Source organism: Lynx canadensis, chromosome D1 (genome assembly GCF_007474595.2).
Source record: "Lynx canadensis isolate LIC74 chromosome D1, mLynCan4.pri.v2, whole genome shotgun sequence".
Classification (NCBI taxonomy): Eukaryota; Metazoa; Chordata; class Mammalia; order Carnivora; family Felidae; genus Lynx; species Lynx canadensis.
Genome location: NC_044312.2, coordinates 77,281,795 through 77,302,620, shown reverse-complemented (window position 1 = coordinate 77,302,620; position 20,826 = coordinate 77,281,795). Strand labels below are relative to the sequence as shown.

The window sequence follows — 20,826 nt, the reverse complement described above, 5'->3', positions numbered from 1 at the left end:
AGGGCTCAAACTCACAAACTGCAGGATCGTGACCTGAGCCATCCAGGTGCCCCTTAAGATTTTTTTTTTAATACTGGGTCATAAATATTTTCTTTATTATTTTTAAGAGAGAGAGAGACAGAGAAGCAGAGAGTAAGCAGGGGTAGGGCAGGGAGAGGGGGAGACACAGAATCTGAAGCAGGCTCCGAGCTGTCAGCACAGAGCCTGATGCGGGGCTCAAACTCGTGAACCACAAGATCATGACCTGACTGAAGTCGGATGCTCAACTGACTGAGCCACCCAGGCACCCATATTTTTAAAAGAATCATTTTCAAGTTTTCCATTCCATGATTGCATTTAAGGAGTTAAAGGAGAGATATCTTCTAACTTACCACATTTTAACAGTAGTTGTCAAATACGGTAAACTATTGACATAATTTAATTCACATGGAATTAATTTCATGTAGTGAACTCCATCTTCGCAAAAATATTTGATATTGAGTAGAATCTCTGGCAAATATCAATGAACAATGGTAATCTGAGCTTGTCATTTTTAATGAATAATTTTACTATTTTGGGGGATTTAAAATATTGTTAGCATGAATGACTTAACATCTTTTTTGATACTAGGAAAGTGAATAAAACTTCATGAAACAGCTTGATTCAGAATAATGAATTCAAGAGCCTTAGGTATTATAAACCACTATGACGTGATTTAACTGAAACTACAACCTAAGTTTGAATTCTCAGCTCAGATAAAATGTTATTTACACATTTTATTCGTTTTGTACCACTCAATAACTGCCAACTCTTAAAAATATGCTGGTGGCTCAAATAAAAACATTCACTGTTCTAAAAGAACTATTGAACATACAAGTAACTTTTCTTAAAGGTGCATCCTTCACCACCTGAGAGGTGGTGTGGTCTAGAAGAAAATAGCACTGGGCAGGCATTAGGAGAGCTGGCCACCAGTCCCAACATGATATAAGTCAACCAAACTGTTGCTCAGGAGCCATTAATTTACTATTCTGTAATGCAGGAACGTAATGTAATGTAGGAATTACACCATTCACCTGTGCTAGGATGATAACTTGAATTAATGGAATGCAAGTCCCTTGTAAGTTATCAATTTTTCAGTGCCTGGAAAGGTGGTAAGTATTGCTGCTTCTAAATTGTGACTTAAGCTTTTGTCTTATTTGCAAGAGGGAGGAGAAAGTTCTTTTAACAATAATTATATAATCATGTTTGTGGCCTTGCCCCTCTTTACTATATCAGAATTTCTTTCACCTTGTTTAAACTGAATGAGTAAGCATCTAAGTGTGTTCAACAGTCTGAAATGTAAGTATGATTCAGTTAGACTCTACATACATTCATCAAAACATTTCACACGGGTCTCGATACTAAGTATGCAGTGGATGGGACAGAATCACAACAGGCAACTTTATTTGTAGAATTTGACCCAAAACTCAAGAAAAAAATAAATAAAAAGAGCCGAGTCTCTATTATGTTAGTACACAAAATAAACCAAAAAACACATCAACATTTACCATGAGATCATTTAAATGTATTTGCAAATGATTTGATGAGGGAAACGTGATTTACAACACGGGAAACTTCTTATAACAACCACTGTAGGTCACCTAGACTAGGTTAGCAAGAATGAACAAAGTGATAGATCCAAAAGGCAACCCCCAAACACCTTCCTCAGATGGAGACTTTGGTAATTGTGGTAAAAAACAAAACAAAACACCAATTCCTGTTCTTCACCATGCTGGATGGTCATTTCGTCCATTTTTCTCCCGCAATGATGAGTCCATTTTAAATACTTCAATTATTATGAAGACACTCCAAATCCACAGAACAGCAGACACTTCCATTCTGTGCATCAAGACAAAAGCGTTAGCCAACTGAGACAGAGGATATAAATCAATCAGCAGTGTGCATTTTCATATCCAAAATGACCATCTCCATTTTGAGATAAGCTCCATGAATGCTACTGAAAAACTACCAGAAAAATGCTAGAGGAGGTGGGGTAAGGAAAGACATAGGAGATCCTCTTGAGTCCCTTTGCTAGCTCCTGCTGGCAGTGCAAGTTTATACCTCCCAAACCATGTTTGGGATTCGTCCCCTGTATTTCCAGGTTGTTCACGCAACTTAGTCACCAGACTTATTCTAAATAAAATTGTTTTCAAAAACATACCCCTCAAAGATAATTTGTCATTGACAAAGCAAATCAAAAGTAGAAGAACATGAAGGCAACTCCAAAATGGGTTCCAGAAAGGTTTGCATAATAGGAACAGAGTCTCTCAGTGGTGACTATGAAGGGAACAGTACATATTTAGATATATAAATTAATGGAAATTAATGTTAATACACCTTGATAATCTCCCTAAATGAATCTCAAACCTGACCTCAAAGAAATACTAATACATTACACAGGTCTCCACATCCCCTGGTCGCTAAGTTTACTGGGGCTTGAAAGTACACACGGGACTGTGGCTCTTTTGCTATGTGCAGGTTGATATTGGCCTTTTCCTATTGGGGCTGAATTTAAAGATGGTACTTTCCAGAAAAAAGAAAAGAATCCACCTTTAGAACAGCCATAAAGAGATGACTTGGGAACCTTCCACTGATAGCTGAGCCAGGATTTGACAGAACCAAATAGACTAATATTTTAAATGTGCTTCATCAGGAGAATCTTCAATGTTTTGGCAGAGATGGCTGCCTAACCCCAGCTTCAAGTCAGCTGTAGCCATAGCTCTTCTCAAGCTTTGTAGGGAGGAAGGGGTCAGTTTTTAATATCAAAGACGTATGAGGATCGCTCATGGGAATTCCTCCAAAATGACAGGAAAATAATCACAATTAAATCCTGCAGCAAGACCTTCAAGTCCCTGCATTAGATACTGTGATAATTAAAGCAAACAACTTCATAGAGCACTTTCTTCTAACACTGACAGTTTCATGAAAGGGCTTTTAAATTTTTCCAGCATGAAAAAGAGATCTTTTTTCTTTCTTTCCTTTTTAATATGCAGGTCAAAACAGCTTAAATCAGCCATAATTGGACCTAGTGTCAATTGTTAAAATTCTGTAGTTCAAAGGCAAGAGAGAGGGCTGTTTTAGTCCATGTTCATTTGGAATTTATCTATATACACAGTGTGGCTCCGATCCGCTCAGACATATTAACCTCCCTTGAGATGGAAATGCCTGCCTGTGTTTCCATCATGCCCCTCAGAACCTGTGCATTCAGAAACATCAGGAATGAACCTCCCGCAGGTACTCTGTGACAACTGTTCAAGGCCCAGTTGTCCTCAGGACATCCAATTACCTTGCATTTGCAAGTTGTGCAGGGAGATCCAGCCATTGTCCACACTGCGCCGCTCAGCCTTGAAATGCCATAGCTGTCCAGACAAGTTTTTCTGATGTCGTAGGCAATGTTATCAGCCAGGCAGGGGTCACTGACACAGCGGGGACAACACTCCCCTTCCAACATGGCTGTGTACTCACAGCTCAGATTGGGGCAAGTGAGTGGCCAACAGTCTACCTCTCCTTCCTGTAGAGAGAGAGCCAGAAATGGTTTATCTTTATTCTTATGAACAATTATGCTCCCAAAGTCCCGCCGGGGGTGGGGAGGGACAGTAATTATCATCACTGTCCTCACTGTATGTTTCTACTTCCACCTTTATGGGTATAATGTGCTTCCTCCTTGAAGAGCTCCTATAGATTAGATATCACCTCCTCCATGGTACTTTTGCTGACTGTCTATACTGCAGCCTGAGAAAGAGGCAGGTCCACATCTGTGTACCAATGGCACCCCATAACTATTTTTTATCATCACATTTATGTTCCTTATCAGTACAACTCCAGATTAAGTTTTGAGCATTTAGGCTTTGGGCTTGTTTCTTTATCTCCCTGATGCTTAGCACAGTTTTGGTCAAAAAAATGCTAATTGAATGAACAAATAAGTGCATAGGTGATAAGGTGATGGCTAGTGTCTTAAGAGAAATTAACTTCTCTTAAGGTCAAAGCGGAACCTGAAGCACTGTAATATTTCAACAGCATCATAAACTGAGTTCTTAGTATCAAATTTAAAATTGAGACTGGGAGAACTACTTCAGAATGGTTTTGAATGTGACATTTAGCTAGTGACATCACTAACATGTAGCAAGGTATTATAGTTCAGATGGAACCTCTGTGTGTTTCAGAGTCTGGCAACTGTGGCTCCACTGAGCTGCCTATAACTATTTCTCTAGCTGCCTCTTCAGTTATCATGGAAATTCATTATAATTTATGAAAACTCACGCCTAACGATTTGGTCAGCTACATAACAGACAAGGTCTATCATGCTCACCATTATATCATCCAGAGTCTATTTAGTAAATATGACCCACAGTATACTCAAATAATTATTAAGCTACGTGTTCAACGTCTTCAGTTTTCCCAGGAGATATTAGCCTTAGGGGCTAGGGATGGACATGGAAACACTTCTGAAATTCAATGAAAATTTCATGTCTGAAATTAATCCCAATTCTTCTAAGTGCCTGATGACTGACTTCTTGAAAAAGAAATGCAATTTTCCAGACTGATATAGTTGTGTTGGGTTCAGTTGCCCTCAGATGGGAGCTTGAAAAAAAATGGCTTTGATTTGAATATATCTGAATTCTACTCCTCAGTATTAGGGGTGATTCAGAAGAATGTATTCTACTAAGATGATCTGCACATTCACCAGGAGACTTTAGAAAATCTGAGAGAAATTTACAGTACAATTTCTCTAAATGCTTATTTTCATACAGTATTCACGGACTAAATCACTAATTTTAGAAAATGTTAAAGTGTGGAATGCTGCTTATAGGTTCTATTACAAGTAGACTTGGTTGTGACTTGGTTCCAATAGTTATGACTCCCTCAAAGAAGGAACATAAGATTCACTAGGATTATATAGCCTAACAGTCTTTGCATCCTTTGAAAACTTTGTGGTATGATTTGAAAGAGAAAGAACTAGGTCCAGAAATTAAGCCTTTTCTTCGGACATTCTCAGATCTGATTATACCATTAGTATCTTTATATGAAGATCCAAAATTACCTCTACTTGTTCTATATGAAGGTTTAGCATCTGAAACATCTAGAAAATGTTATCAGTAGTGACTTCTGTATGCTAAGTACCTTCTATGTGCCAAGCACTGTATTTGCACTTCACATATGTTCTCTCATCTTCCTGACAGTCCTACAAAATTGGTATTCCACTTGTGTACAAGGAAAGAATGATCAGTGCAAGGTGAGGATTTGCCTGAGTTAATAACACAGAGCTAGCAGGTGGGAGAAGCAAGACTGAATTCTAAGTCTCTATGACTCCATCCCTGATATTTCTACCATGTTCTGTTATGTCTCCTATTGAAACTTTTAATGGTTAGGTCCCAAGAAATCAAAGATTTGGCTCTTTAAGAACTACAAGTCCCGGTCAAGGCTTTGAAAGTTTTCTATCATGCAGAGATTTTGCTTCATCTAGATTTGCCAAAAAGTAGGTGTAAACTAACATAAGTTGAGCCAAATCTGACCCATAAACACATTCTTTTAGTCTTGTATATTGATTTTTTTGTTTTGTGTTTTAATTCCAGGACAGTTAACATACACTGTTATATTGGTTTCAGATATACAGTATAGTGATTTCAACTATTCCATACGTCACCCAGTGCTCATCAGAAGTGCACTCCTTTGTCCCCGTCAGCTATATCACCCATCCCCCCACCCTGTCTTTGCATATTGTTTTAAATAGTAGAATCTGAATGTCTTTAGGCAGAGCATATGCCCCGTAGTAGCCACAAGACTCAAGTTTCCTGAATAGGATCAAAAATAGCAGAAACTAAAACCCATAAGCAACTGAGTTTGCAACCTTTCCAGAGTAAAAGAAAACATTCTAAGGGAAGCTGACATACCAGACACCGGCACTGCTGGCAGCTATGAGTCCAATTGTCTCCGCTTCGATAGAGCTTGTGTCCATTTTGATCTAAACATTGGCTTGTGACCCTGGTGTCACACTCTGGGCAACAGAAAAGGTCAACGCTTGGATTCTGGCAATCACAAGCTGTCCGTCGGCAGAAGATCTTTCCATCCTGTTTAGAGATGAGGTTAAGGAGGTTACATCATTAGGGAAACAAGGTGGCTGCACTAGGAAAGGGAAACCTTATAAACAGAGCACATAGGAAGGATTTCTTAGAGTCCAAGTACTCCCCTGTCCACCTTTCATTTTGTTTAAAACAGATGCACGTGTGTGCACTCACACATATACACACCCTGTCTTTCCCTAACTTTGCCTGCAGATCAGCTCATGTAAAAATGGAGATATTTCTGGGGCGCCTGGGTGGCTCAGTCGGTTAAGCGTCTGACTTCAACTCAGGTCACGATCTCGCGGTCCATGAGTTCGAGCCCTGCGCGGCTCTGGGCTGACGGCTGGGAGCCTGGAGCCTGCTTCCGATTCTGTGTCTCTCTCTCTCTCTGCCCCTCCCCGGTTCATGCTCTGTCTCTCTCTGTCTCAAAAATAAATGTTAAAAAATGGAGATATTTCTAAATTCAAAAAGTTGTATGTTCCTTGAAACTCTTTTTTTTCTTAAATGTTCCCAAAAAATTACATTTCTAAGTAAAATTACAATTAAACCAAGGATTTAAAAATGCATATATGTTCAAGAACTCGTTTAATGGGAAAACTATGCTCCTGTGTTTTTCCCAGTTTACAATGATACCACCAAATGCATTCAAATGTATTCATCTAATTTTATTTCTGTCTCAACTCTGGGAGGAAGTCTGACTTTACCCTTTTTTACAGAAAAATTAACTGAGGCCAAGAGAGGCTAAATGACTTATCCAGTATGGAGTTAAAGATCTCTAAGGAGCATCACCAGGGCTTCTGGTTTCAAAACAATTTTTCTTCTACAAGATAGGCTTTAGGCTATTTATTACAAGGGGCTATATCAGGTGCCCCTTACACCCTAGGTGTCCAAATAATAGGCACAGTACAATTTCTGGAGTAATGGCCCTGAACACTCGTAAAGACTTGAAGTTCAACAGCACTCAAACATTAACACAGTACATTTGCAGGGGTGCCTGGGTGGCTCAGTAGGTTAAGCCTCTGACTTTGGCTCAGGTCATGGTCTCATGGTTGGTTGGTTCGAGCCCTGTGTCAGGCTCTGCGCTGACAGCTAAGAGCCTGGAGCCTACTTTAGCTTCTGTCTCTCTCTCTCTGCCCCTCCCCTGCTTGTGCTCACTCTTTCTCTCTCTCAAAAATAAAATACAAAAAAATGATCGTACATTTGCAGCATGCACCCATTATACATCTGTTGCTTACAATAACTTCTCACTTCAGACAATGAAGACGCTGAAAATGTAAGACGTGTGGCCACCATGTGTGGTTATGACTGCTTTGCTGAATATTTAAAAACTAAAGAATCTCAGAGCCAGGACACATAACCAAGCTTCCTGGGTCTACACTTGAAACTTCTCTAGAGCAACCATATCAAGTCATCAAGCCTATGCTTGATGTTCTCCAGTCTCAAGGAAGCCACCACTATGGAAGGCATTCAATGTATATATCTCTATTCATGTATGAACGTTAAAAACTGGACTTCTTGTTGCCTCTATCCACTGATATTTGTTCACACTCTTGCTAATCACAGAACTCCCAATCCCCTCTGCTACACTTTCAACTTTCAACTCTTCCGTTTGTAGAAGAGAGCATTATGTTTCCACTGAATCATCTCATCTCTGGATTATCTCTTAATTTTTTGACTAGTACCACTAGTTTTGAATCCTTTCATTGTTATAGTTGTCTTCTTCTTCAACAGTTTAAGTATTTCCAATATAATAATAACAATACTCTACCTTGATTTTAACATTTATTTTGTGCCATACATTGTGCTGTCTTTTATATGCATTAGCACATTTAATCTTTTAAGGTTATTTTAATTTTTGAGACATACACACACACACACACACACAAAGGATCTGACGCAGCCTCCACGCTAACAGCACAGAGCCCGATATGAGGCTTAAACCCAGAAATCATGAGATCGTGACCTGGATCTGAAGTTGGATACTTAACCCATGAGCCACCCAGGCATCCCAGCACATTTAGTCTTGATAAATCTGTGGAGTACAATTTACACTCCATTTCTCAAATGAGGTAGCTGAGTAAAAGAACTAAATATAATTTTTCAGTAACAGTCTGACCAGCAGTGAATTGGGACTCATGGTCACCTTGTTTTAAGCTCTATGTGTTCTTTAAAGTAGCCTGGTTTCAATATTTACTTCCCTACTTACTATGGTATGTCATGATGTTGATTTATATTGAACTTAATGAAGACTAAAACCTCATTAAGCACTATCCCTATCTTGTGTACTCAGTTGTTTGGGGGCAGCAACTATAAAACCTGATATTTATCCTTATTGTATTTTACCTTGTTAGATTCATTTCATCTCTCTTCCTGTCACAATGTTTTCTAAATGCTGTTTCTGTCATCCACCATAGTTCGTCCTCCTTCATAGCCTAGTGACATCTGCAAACTTGATGGATCTGCCCTCAGGGTCTTCATCTACTTCATCGATAACAATGTTGAATAGGACAGCGTTCACTGAGACAAGTTTACTGTCAGCTGAAGTGGAAATCTTTAAATGCTTTACATTTTTTTATGGAGAATGGAAAGGAGACCTGCTGGCTGTGTATATAACGACATAACAGGTTGAAAAATGCTTTTCCTCAAAGCATGTGCATTTTAGCTACTTTTGCATAAAATGACAAGAAATAATTTTCTAACTATCAAGGGATGACAGATTATACAAACACACACTCAAGTTAAGCAAATGCATTGAGTCAGAGATTATAATTAGTCTGGACAAAGGACTCTCCAGATTCTAGGACTCTTCCAACAATAGGCCCTTATTTTAACTCAGTTATATATTTTGCTCGTGTAACCATTGCCCAGAATAACTCCCTAGTGATTTATTTTAACCAACAGAAGTTGAAAAAAAGTAACAGTAGCTACCATATAAAATCATATGGTCAGGTCAGCTACTGAGGTCACAGTATTACTCTCCCCAAGTATAGAATGATTGGGCCTCCATAACCTAAAAGCTCTATCCACAAACCACGGTAAACCGGGATGCATTGCTTTAGAAGAGGCTATTGTACCACAGGCAATAAGGCCCAATCAGAATGTTAGGTTTCTCTCTGAATGTGGGGATTAAAAGAATGAATAAGAATAAGTGGATAGCCTCCAGGGTTAGTGCAAAATAAAGCAATTTCCTATCTCATCAATTATGTGAAAATGCCAAACAGGCCCCTCTTAGGTTCTAACATATTTTAGAACAATGGCTATGTTCATTCTGCCTTTTGAATTACAGAATAACTGTCAAGAAAATCATTTTTAATAATGAAAATGTCACAGGTGGCTCCATTAATTCAATGAGAATGCCATTACAAAACCTCAGCTAACAGAACACAGCCACACTAGCATCTAAACTTGGCAAGACAATTGAGCTCAAAGTTGGTGAGTAATCTTTCTCATGCTAGATCTCTGGGGTCATTCCCAGAGCCTGACCTCAGTCCTAGCTGGATTGGTCAGAACAAGCCCCATCTAAATGCCAAAGATGTATTTTTTTCACCCTTCTGCTGTAGAAGCTAAATGCTTTTATGTAATTTTGTAATGGATTTCAGCTATAAACAATGACTACTATATTATTTAAATTGCTCCTGAATTTTAAGAAGCAGGGACATACACTTTCCCATCAAATAAAAAAGGGATTTATTCTTACACCATGGAAAGTTACAGGTTTTATACTATAAATTACACATTTTATTACTGAATTGTTAACACATTATTTACTCCAAATTGCATAATATCACTTTTCTGCCACAGTTTTGAAACTTTTAAATCAAGAAGGTGGAGGTCTTGGGGTGCCTGGGTGGCTCAGTTTGTTATGTGTCTGACTTGATTTCAGCTCAGGTCATGATCTCACAGTTCATGAGACCAAACCGAACATCAGGCTCTGTGCTGACAGTGTGGAGCCTGCTTGGGATTCTGTCTCTGTCTCTGTCTCTCTCTCTCTCTCTCTCTCTCTCTCGCTGCCCCTCCCCAACTTACGCACATATGCACACTCTCTCTTAAAATAAGTAAATAAAAGCTTAGGTAAGATTATTTATGTAAATTCAATTATAATATAACCTGGGTTTGGCAAACTGACACCTACAGTCTAAATTCAGCCAGTCACCTGTTTCTGGAAATAAAGTTTTATTAAAACACACCTTCCCTTGTTCATTTACATATTTCCTTTGGCTGTTTTCACACTCTAATGGCAGAGTTCAGTACATGAGACAGAGACCTGACAGTTATGCAAAGACCATCTGGCCCTTCATAGAAAACATTTTTTGATCTTTGATATAAAGAGTAAAATTAAGAGTGGTACTCTAGACCCATCTATTCTACCTTCTCACATACAAATTTTTGTGTTGTGATATCCAGTCTTTACAAAATATTAATTTGGCTTCAGGTTACACCACACAACCAGCCCTCTCTAATTAGCACTTCTCTAATAAAACTCTTAACAGTCATTGATTCCAAATGTCTCATTTTAATGAAGAGGAAATCAGGTCCAGAGAGGGGAAAGCACTTCTCTCACAGAGCAAATTAATGACAAAACAGGAAACAGACCTCACTCCAGACATTCATAGCAATGATTTTCCAATATGCTAAAGGGTAGGATAAAAGGACTTCACACAACTCAAATCAGAAGGATTCTTGAGGCAATCGTTCTCAAATGTGGTCCTCTGACAAGCAGCATTAGAATCTCCTGGAAACTACTTAGAAATGCAAATTGTTGTGCCCAAACCCAGACTCACCAAACAAGAAAGTCTATGGGGTAGACTCAGTGATCAAAGTTTCACAAACCCTCCAGGGGATTCTGGTCCAAGGAAGAGTTTGACACCTCTGATGGAGAAACAAAGCAATGAAAAGGCAGGATTTGGAACTACATGCAGTAGAAGTATGAAGTGAGGAGAACAGAAAAGAAGACCCTGTTCCTTGACAGGACCCCTAGAGTTTTGAGGGTGAACTAAACTTGCCAATTTGTTCATGTTTCAAAGAAAAGGAAGCACAGCCAACTCCTTCCATCAAGAACACCCTAGAGAGGAAGGTATTGACAATGTCACTGGTTAGGTTTAGAGAGCAAAGCAAAGCATTTTTAGGAGTAAACTGCAGGATTTCAGAAAGCTAACCTCTACCCTGGCCCCAGGCACAAGCTGATTCATCCCTGTTCTTCACTCTACGAATGGGTGCCACAGGGAGAACGGCAGGGTTATTTTATTGTCAGCTCCTTGCAGACAGGGCTTTCTTCTTGCCTGAAGGAAACACAGGAACCCCTTAGGTTTCCCTAATCTGGCCACCTTCCTCAGTTTCTGAGCAAAGGCTTGTATGAGGCCAGGTCACGTGGTCAGCATTCCAGACAATCTCATGGCAAAGATCCTCTCCACTTTACCCTTCTTCTGTGTTGCCACAGGAATTTGGCCCTCCACTTGCAGAGCGCAAGTGGTTATTTATGGTATCTATTTCCCTATCCATCTCTAGTACTACATTTAGTTAAAGGATGAATGCTATTCACTTTTCAACTAAGAAAATGAACAAAACAAAACAATCCTGCAGGCAGCACAGAAATAAAATCTGGTCCTCACAGCTTGTTTTCTCCCACTGGATTTTCCAGTTACTACTAGAAGTAGATGAAGGTGTAGGAATAAATGCAAGCCTAACTTGCAACCCTGGCTCCTTCTCTGATCATTGGCACCGGAACACTTTTGACCCAGGAAAATGGGGCAGCTAAGTTGCAAATATGCCACTCTGGAGCTTCTGCCCACAGAATGAGGGCACACATGGCCACAGGGAGTGAGTGTCTGACATTATCATTTATCAAGACCCATGACTTAATTTCAGTGTTATCTTTCATGTGATCTTCTGTCTCTAACCCTCCTTCGGGTTCTCATCTTTACTCTCCTGAACCTTCAATTCAGTCTAAGTGGTACCTCTCCATTTAGTTTGGATCTCCTCAGTCCTTCTACTGTGCTGTCGATCAGACTTTGGTTGGGCCATGCCAATCCTCAACAAAAAGTCACTCATGATACTCTGCTGCCCACAGAATAAAGTCTGAATTCCACTGTCTGGCTCTATCTGTAACCTTTCTCTCTTGGCTTATTATCAGTTATCCCCCTCCCATACTCTTCTTTTTTTCTGATATTCTAAGCCCACCATTTACTTCATATTTTTCTTAACACATGCAATGTTTCTGCATCTTTGTTCTTGCTATTCCCTCTGCTTGGGATTCACTTTCCGCACATCTCTACTTGGCTAAATTTCTCATCCTTGAAGGTCTCACTCAAAGGTCACTTCCTCTGTGACATCTTTCCTTATTCCTTTCTGCATCCTCCTAGAATACAATAATACTTCCCTTTTCCATGTCCCTATAACAAATCATTCATGACTACAAGGGCATGTCAGGTGACTGTGTATCCATTTGTCTATTCATCTCCATAATCAACAATATAATATGACCACTCATACTAAAATGCTGCAGTTTCTAGGAAGTTAAAAACCTGAGACCTCTCTATCTTCCCATGTAGCACAGGTAGAAAATAAAGATGTCTCCTAAGGCTCTGGACAAATTTATGAATGGAAGAGCCACAGATGGGTATCTGTGAAAAGAAACTGGGATATAACTAAGATTTAGAGGTCAAGCCTAAAGAGACCACCATTTTTCACTCTGTGGTCTGGATAATGCTAGAAGAACATGGGTTCCAAGCAATTTAGCAATCTTTCTGGGCCTAATCAACTAAGTGGTCTAAAGATGCATAAAATTACTGTCACTGTTAAGGAAGCACATGGCATCTAAACAAAATCCCAAATCCATTTGGGCCTACTGTTATTGCCGAACTCCATTAAGTTGTGGACATGTTTCAAGACTTCTTTTTCAATTGGCATGAAACACTAGTAGCTAACCTGGTGTACTGACTCTCAAGGGGGAAAGAGGCCTTTAAAAGAACTTTGAGTCTTCTTTGGTAAGTGATTAGTCATGGAGAGACAGCTCTCTGCAAGTCTCTGAGCTAGGTACTTCAAATTTATCTTGATCTTAATTCACTCTCACAGCAGATGTGTCTGCAGATATTAACCCAGTCTTACTGATAAAAACATGGCTCAGAAACATGAATCTTGCAGAGTTCACAGAACCACACCCATGTGGAGCAGTAAGGCCGGGAACCCATTTCTCTAACTAGAGACCTTGGAATTTTGTCATGGATATCTCGGTTTCAGGTCTACTGCCACCACTTACTTGTGTGAAACTTGAGTTTCTTGTTTCTTCTGTAAAGTAATAATAATATTTACTTCATGAGGTTGTTTTCAAAGTATGAGAAGATACTTATAAGTACCAGACACAAAAAAAATGTTCCCTCATTTCTACCTCCATGCTTAGGACAGAAGGAAGATCCTGGGGCTGAGGAAGAGATTGCCAAACCGGATCTATACAGAATTATCCAATAACATTGTTCCCCCTACCCTCTCTTCCCCACCAGTTGTCTTAATTTCCATGTGTCCTTTATAAATCATATTAACTTTTCTAAATCTTATCAGAACTTCAGATAATATGTGGCTAAGTTACAGGAGAAATTATTTGGGCTATACTATGTACTATCATTCAATAGTACCTATTTAAACGCCCTTCTTCATGGATGTCCTAATTATTTATTGCAGTTTCTTTATCTTTTTCTTGTCATGGTAAGCCTGACCATAAATTATATATTGAACCAGGGGCACCTGGGTGGCTCAGTCGGTTAAGCGTCTGACTTCATTTCAGGTCATCATCTCACAGTTCTTGAGTTTGAGTCTTGTTTTGGGCTCTATGCTGACAGCTCCGAGCCTGGAGCCTGCTTCAGATTCTGTCCTGTCTCTCTCTGCCCTTCCCCCACTCACTCACTGACTCTCTCTCTCTCAAATATAATATTAAAAAAAACTTATATAGAGAGCCAGCCAAAAACTAGGGAAAGAATTTGAAAGTTTTCACTCCAAGTTTACCATTTTTTCTAGTATTTATCAATCCTTTCTGTTGAATATTTATCATATTAACATAATATTTATAATAGTGATTCAATATAATAATTTTCAGGGTGTCTGGGTGGCTCAGTTGGTTAAGCATCTGTCTCTTGATTTCGGCTCAGATCATGGTATCATGGTTGTGAGTTCAAGCCCCACGTCAGGCTCTGTGCTTGAAATCCTCTCTCTCTCCCTCTTTCTGCCCCTCCCCTGCTCTCTCTCTCAAAATAAATATACTTAAAATAATTTAGCATTATAATTTTCATGCTGTATTTCATATTTAAAATATATAAAATAACACAATTAGATGACAGAATACAAAAGCAATAAATATTCAGCATAGGTTTGAACCTTTCCATGTAAAACTTATGTTTTAAGAAAAATTCCTACTGTTATGTACGTAAAATTAATGGACTCAAAAGACTAATGCTGGTGTACTCAGCTCTATAGTGATATTCAGACATCCTGAAGTGCCTGACATTTTAAAGCAGGTGTTAGAATAGCTGAAAACCTTGTGGAAAAATGCAATGTTGTGAAATCCGGGTTACTTTTAAACCATTTAAATATTTAAACCCTCAAATATGAAATTGACCCAAATTATCACTCTTTGTATTGTAGAGAATTTGAAAGAATAATTTGTACATGATGACATACTAATCCTATTTCAATGTATAATATGCAAAGAAATGTATACATAATACTTATTGTAAAGTAAATGTAGAAATGCCAGCTGCTGGCAAGAAACAAAAAAGAAAATCCTGGAAAGGATTTGAAAGGTCTATATGAATAATGATACTAAGCCACAAACTAAAACATTTTGGAAAGGGTGAGAGAGAAATACTGAGGGCATAAATGTCACTAGCAGTTTCCAGACTTACAGAATTTTAGAGACAGAAAGAATTTGATTATCATCTAGCCAATTGTACAGCTGAGGAAAAAGGCTCTGATGCTAAGTTGTTTGCTCAAGGTCACAAAGCCAATTACTAGCAATGCCTGGAATAGAATCCAGGTCTTCTCATTCCTGGTGGAATGCCTTGAAGTTGCATATTCCAAGGAGTTTAAGGGAAGAGAAAAGAACCCAAGAATAAGAGTAGAGTGAGAAAGGTTGATTTCTGGCTTTGTCTAGGTTTAAATTCAACTTTCTTCTAAGTCTAAATGAGGGAGATGATATTCCATCTTCCAAGTATAATATAGGAATCATATAGCAGAGTATTTATTTTGAATACTATCTAAAGAGGCGTATTGTCCTTGGATAATATAAACACTGGGTCAAAATAAGATAAAAGCACTTTAATTTAGTGGCTAATATAATCTAGGGGAAAATGCACCAATTTCACCTTTAGCATGCCAGGACACATTTCATTTATAGTCTCTCTTTGAAGGACAATTTTGAAGCATCGTAAAGAAGTTATTAATCTCTTTATGATATGACAACACTGGTCGTGTATGAGATTGAGTGGCTTCTGACATCTGGCTTGTATAGTTTTTTTCTCTTCATAGTCCTACATTCTTTGATTCTTCTTTTAATATGCATTCCATCAACGAAAGCCTACAATGTAAGAAGTATTTGTGAGTGCCTAGCTCAAAGACTTTCCCTACCATAGTCTGCAAATAATTTTTCCACTGTCTTTTGGCATCTTGAGTTTTGGAGGAAAGTCTGAAGCCAACCTGAAATTTCCCAGGATACGCTGACCTTATGCTGTCCTGATGCTTATGGCACTAGTACTGGTCCTGATGGCTTTATACTGATTGGTCTTGTTATAGTAAGAGAATCCTTTTGGTGTACAAATCAGTCATCCTTCTCCTTTATCTATGAAATTGGTTTTGTTGCATTTGTTGTGTTCTCTTCAGGAAAACCCACTACGTGTTAAATCATTACTGTCAGCTTCCGTATCTGTCACGTAATCATATTTCTTCTCCACCTTTCCCTTTCATACTTAGTGGGTTTTCCCCCTCATCTCTGTGGCAGCAGTACTGGTTTGATTCCAAGAAGCTTCTGAGGTAGTCTTCATAGTGCAGAGATTTTCCCCTCAGTTCATTCTCCAGGAGCTGCTTTCCTTCTTCTCGTTTAATGCTCTTGCCTTTTTGTCTATCTTGTTGGAATTCTTGCTTTAATTTCTTTGAGGGTCTCAAGAAGTTTTATCTAAATGTTTCTTCAAATGTATGATCTAATTTTGTTCAAGTAAGTATTCTTAATTTGTACTCCACACTCCCATTTTTGTAATATCTATGCCTAACTCCCATGTTTGTTTGTTTGTTTTCTTTCTGGTCATCATTGAATGAAGGTGGCTCTTTCTGAAACTGCCTGAGAATTTCATGATGCTGCCACTTTTTCTCCTGATCACCTGAGCATTTTTAAAATTTCTAATTGAAGTATAGTTGACATACAATAATATATTATTTTCGGGTGTACAGCATAGTGATTTTATAATTCTATACATTACTCAATACTCTCACCACAATAAGTATAGTCATCATCTGTCACCATATCATATTATCACCATATTATTGACTATATTCCCTATGCTCTACTTTTCGTTTCCATGTTATTTATTTTATAACTAGTTTACACCTCTTAATCTCTATCTCTAATTTCACCCATCTGCTCAACCCCCTCTCCTCTAGCAACCATCAGTTCTCTTTATTATAAGGTTTCTTTTTTTGTTTGTTCATTTTTTTTCCAGATCCCACATGAGTTAAATCATATGGTATTTATCTTTATTTGACTTAGCCTAATACTCTCCAGGTCCACCCATGTAGTTGTAAATGGCCAGATTTCATTCTTTTTCATGGTTGGGTAATATTCCAACATTTCATACATGCACATGCATACCAAATCTTCTTTATCCATTCATCTATCAGTGGACACTTGGTTTGCTTCCATATCTTGGCTACATTAAATAATGTGGCAATAAATACAGGAGTGCATATATATTTCCAACTTAGCATTTTCATTTTCTTTGGGTAAATACCCAGTAGAATTACTGGATTATAGGGTATTTCTATTTTTAATTTTTGAGTAACTTCCACAGTGGTTGCACCAATATACATCCCGACCAAGAGTACAGAAGGGTTTCCTTTTCTTCATATCCTTGACAACATTTGTTATTTCTCGTCTCTGATACTGGCCATTCTTACTGGTATGATGTGATATCTCATTGTGGTTTTGATTTGCATTTCCCTGATGATTAATGATGCTGAGCATCTTTTCATGTGCCTACTGTCCATGTGTATGTCCTATTTGGAAAATGTCTATTCAGATATTTGCCCATTTTTAATCAGATTATTTTTGGTGATCAGTATCAGTTCTTTGTATATTATGATATCTCTTTATCAGATATATTATTTGCAATATCTTCTCTCATTCAGTAGACCTTTCCATTTTATTGCTGGTTTCCTTTGTTGTGCCAAAGGCTTTTATTTGTTACAGTCCTAATAGTTTATTTTTGCTTTCATTTCTTTTAGCATGAGGAGACATGTCTAGAAAAATATTGCTAAGGCTGATGGCAAAGAAATTACTGCCTATATGTTCTTTAAGGAATTTTATGGCTTCAGGTCTCCTATTTCGTTCTTTAATCCATTTCAAGTTATTTTTGTATATAAGTGTAAGAAAGTGATCCAGTTTCACTCTTTTGCATGTAGCTGTCCGATTTTCTCAACATAATTTATTAAAGAGACTGCCACCTTTGTTGTAGGTTAACTGACCATATGACTGTGGATACATTTCTGGTCTCTCTATTCTGTTCCAGTGACCTATGTCTGTTTCTGTGCAAGTACCACACTGTTTTGATCAATATAGCTTTATGGTATATCTGAAATCTGGGACTGTGATACCTCCAGCTGTGTTCTTTTTCAAGTTTGCTTTGGCTATTTGGGGTCTTTTGTGGTTCCATAAAAATTTTAGGGTTATTTGTTCTAGTTTTATGAAAAATACTAGGGACTTCCCTGAATCCGTAGACTGTTTGACTCTGCTTCTTTGAATAGTAAACCTTGACCCTTTGCTGGCTTGTATAATTCTGCTATTATGTGATTCAGTTTTATTTGAATTTGAAAACAAGAGTATGGTTTAACAGCCAGTATTTCTGTCTCAGTCTTGACTTCTTAGCCTCAAAGATGATGATGCCATTATAGTCCATTTGGATGCTTATGTGTTGGAGCTACTACTTATGAAATTGGATTAAAATGTTTCTAGATGCAAATAATAGAAAAAAGCAGGGTCACAAATTCATTTTTTTGAGAATGATCTACAGAATTTGATTTAGGGTTTTTAATTTAGTTTCTTTTTTAAAGAACTTTTTGGAGATTTTTTTAACTTAGCTTCTTTTTAAAAAAAAGTTTTATTTCTTTTGAGAGAGAGAGAGAGAGTACATGAGAGTTGAGCGGGGCTAGGGAGGCAGTTCAGAGAGGGAGAGAGAGAATCTCAAACAGGCTCTTTGCTGTCAGCACAGAACCCAATGCAGAGCTCAAGCTCACAAACTGAGATTATGATTTGAGTCAAAACCAAGGGTCGGACGGACACTTAACTCACCAAGCCACTCAGGCACCCCTTTAATTTGTCTCCTAAATCAAAGCTGTCCTCTCCTTCCACAAGTTCTTGGAAGCTATGCTATTAATGAGTAATAAATGCAATTGGAAAACAAAGAAACAAAGAAGGAAATCTTCCTTGCACTTTATTCATAAGGTGGTGGGGTGGTGATAGAGGTGCCATTATATTAACAATATAAGGTTACAAGGATTGTTCATTTTTTTGTGGAATTTCAGTCTAATCCTCTGACTTTGGCAAGAGTTTAAAGAGTCAAAGCAGAATAAATCAACTTATATTGCTTGGATTATTAGCATAATTAATTAATGAAACTTTGGGAAGTTTTAATGATTGCTAAGTTCCCTCCCATGGGCCTAAATAAAACAAAAACTGAAAAAGATATTTTGGTTTCACACACTAGTCAAGACTCAACAAAAATCTCTTATTGATTCCAGAGACTGGGGCTCTGCAAATCCTAAAAAGGATTTCTGGGTCAGGTTGTAATCATCCTCGTAAGTTTGGGAAAAACAATATTTTCTAGAAAAGCACTAATAAAGGAATTCCTTCTTGTTTTGCTGGCTGAATGGAGACCTAACTGCCAACCTTTGCTATATACCTTTCTCAACTATTTTAAACCACAACAAGCTTTTCTTTCTGTTAAAAACTTTGCCCTTTGTGTCACTAATACAGTACTAAGGTTACAGTTTGAGCTCAATCAGGTTAGATTGCCTATTTAATCAGTTTTAAATACATGAGCAGATATCATCTGTGGAGAGTTATAGGACTTGTGGCAGAATAAGAAAACTATGAGAAACTTAATAGGAACCCATGGGGGAGGGGAAGGAAAAAAAAAAAAGGACGTTAGAGTGGGAGAGAGCCAAAGCATAAGAGACTGTTAAAAACTGAGAACAAACTGAGGGTTGATGGGGGGTGGGAGGGAGGGGAGGGTGGGTGATGGGTATTGAGGAGGGCACCTTTTGGGATGAGCACTCGGTGTTGTATGGAAACCAATTTGTCAATAAATTTCATATATATAAAAAAAAAATAAAAAAAAAATAAACCATACTGTTAGGTTAAAAAGGACTAAAAAATGCCCTTTATTTATGCCTTGGATAAACTCTGCCCATTTCTAATAATAATAGTATTTGTATTTGTGTGTGGAGTAAGAAAACTGAAATACTAGAGGCAGATTTAAAATAAATTATGAAATCTTATACCTCTCCATTTGACCCCTTCAGTTGTAAATCTAGTTAAGCATTCTTGCCTTTCCCAAAGGGTTAAGTATAGAACCTTATATATCTGTATCTGTGTGTATACACATATCTATATGTTATTCTATATGTAAATGCTACTTTCACATATAAAAAAATGGAATCACAAACAGTAAAAAAAAAAAAAAAAAAAAAAAAGAAAACTATGAAATTTGGGGCAAACTACTAGAGTTCAAGTCCCAGCTTGGATATTTATGTATTGTGATATTTAGGGTACATTACTTGCCCTAAAACTCAGAAACTGTATCTTTCAAAGCTGTGCTATAAGAATTAAGTGTGATGCTGTTTTTAAATTACAGGGTGCTTGGAACAGAGGAGGTGCTCAGTAAATGGGGTCACTGGACCTGTGTTTGGATGTGTGGAACCAGATGCATGTATAAGGTAAAAAGTGAGCATGATGGAGTAAGGATCTAAACGCTTGGTAATGTAGCTCTCCTAAATGGGTGCTCCCAGGTCCTTTGGAGGTGTGGTAGACTTGAAGACAGGTGAATGAAGGTTCATTTCCACTCTATTCCCAGGGAGCTCTCTGAATTTATCAGGACACCAGCTCCCTAAGAGACTACTAAACAAGTCATTTCTTGTGGTTCCCATGCCCATAAAGCCCAAGATTAAAAAGTCCCATCCACAGACATAAAAATACAATGCAAGAGCTACAGTAAAGCAGTTTCAAAGGAAAATGAATAAGCAAGATCAACAAAAGAAAAAATAAAGCACAAGGAAATCAAACATTTTAATAGGCCCATTTTGCAAAGCATAAAGCTAAAACCGGGGGATGACAGGCTTATTTTCATAAGCATTAAACTCACTTCCAAACAACTTAATGTAAGAAATAGCCAGCCCAGCAGTGAGAACAGAAAGAAGACATCATTTATCAGAAGGCCTCATACTATCATTTCCATTTGTTGAGAACAGAGGTCCACCTATCTCTGACCGCTGGAAG

The 20,826-nt window shown here is 38.0% G+C and overlaps 1 protein-coding gene across 1 annotated transcript in view; it reads right to left on the bottom strand.

The window, feature by feature from the left end:
* Positions 1–691: 691 nt before the first annotated feature.
* NELL1 (neural EGFL like 1) overlaps positions 692–20,826 on the bottom strand; it is a 900,960-nt gene continuing 880,825 nt past the window's right edge. Inside the window, exons 18-20 of the mRNA XM_030333128.2 lie at positions 5,910–6,086; positions 3,305–3,529; positions 692–1,857 (exon numbers count right to left, since the gene is read on the bottom strand). Of these exons, the coding sequence (XP_030188988.1) occupies positions 1,807–1,857; positions 3,305–3,529; positions 5,910–6,086 (453 nt within the window). The 3' untranslated portion in view covers positions 692–1,806. The remainder of the gene's footprint in view (positions 1,858–3,304; positions 3,530–5,909; positions 6,087–20,826) is intronic.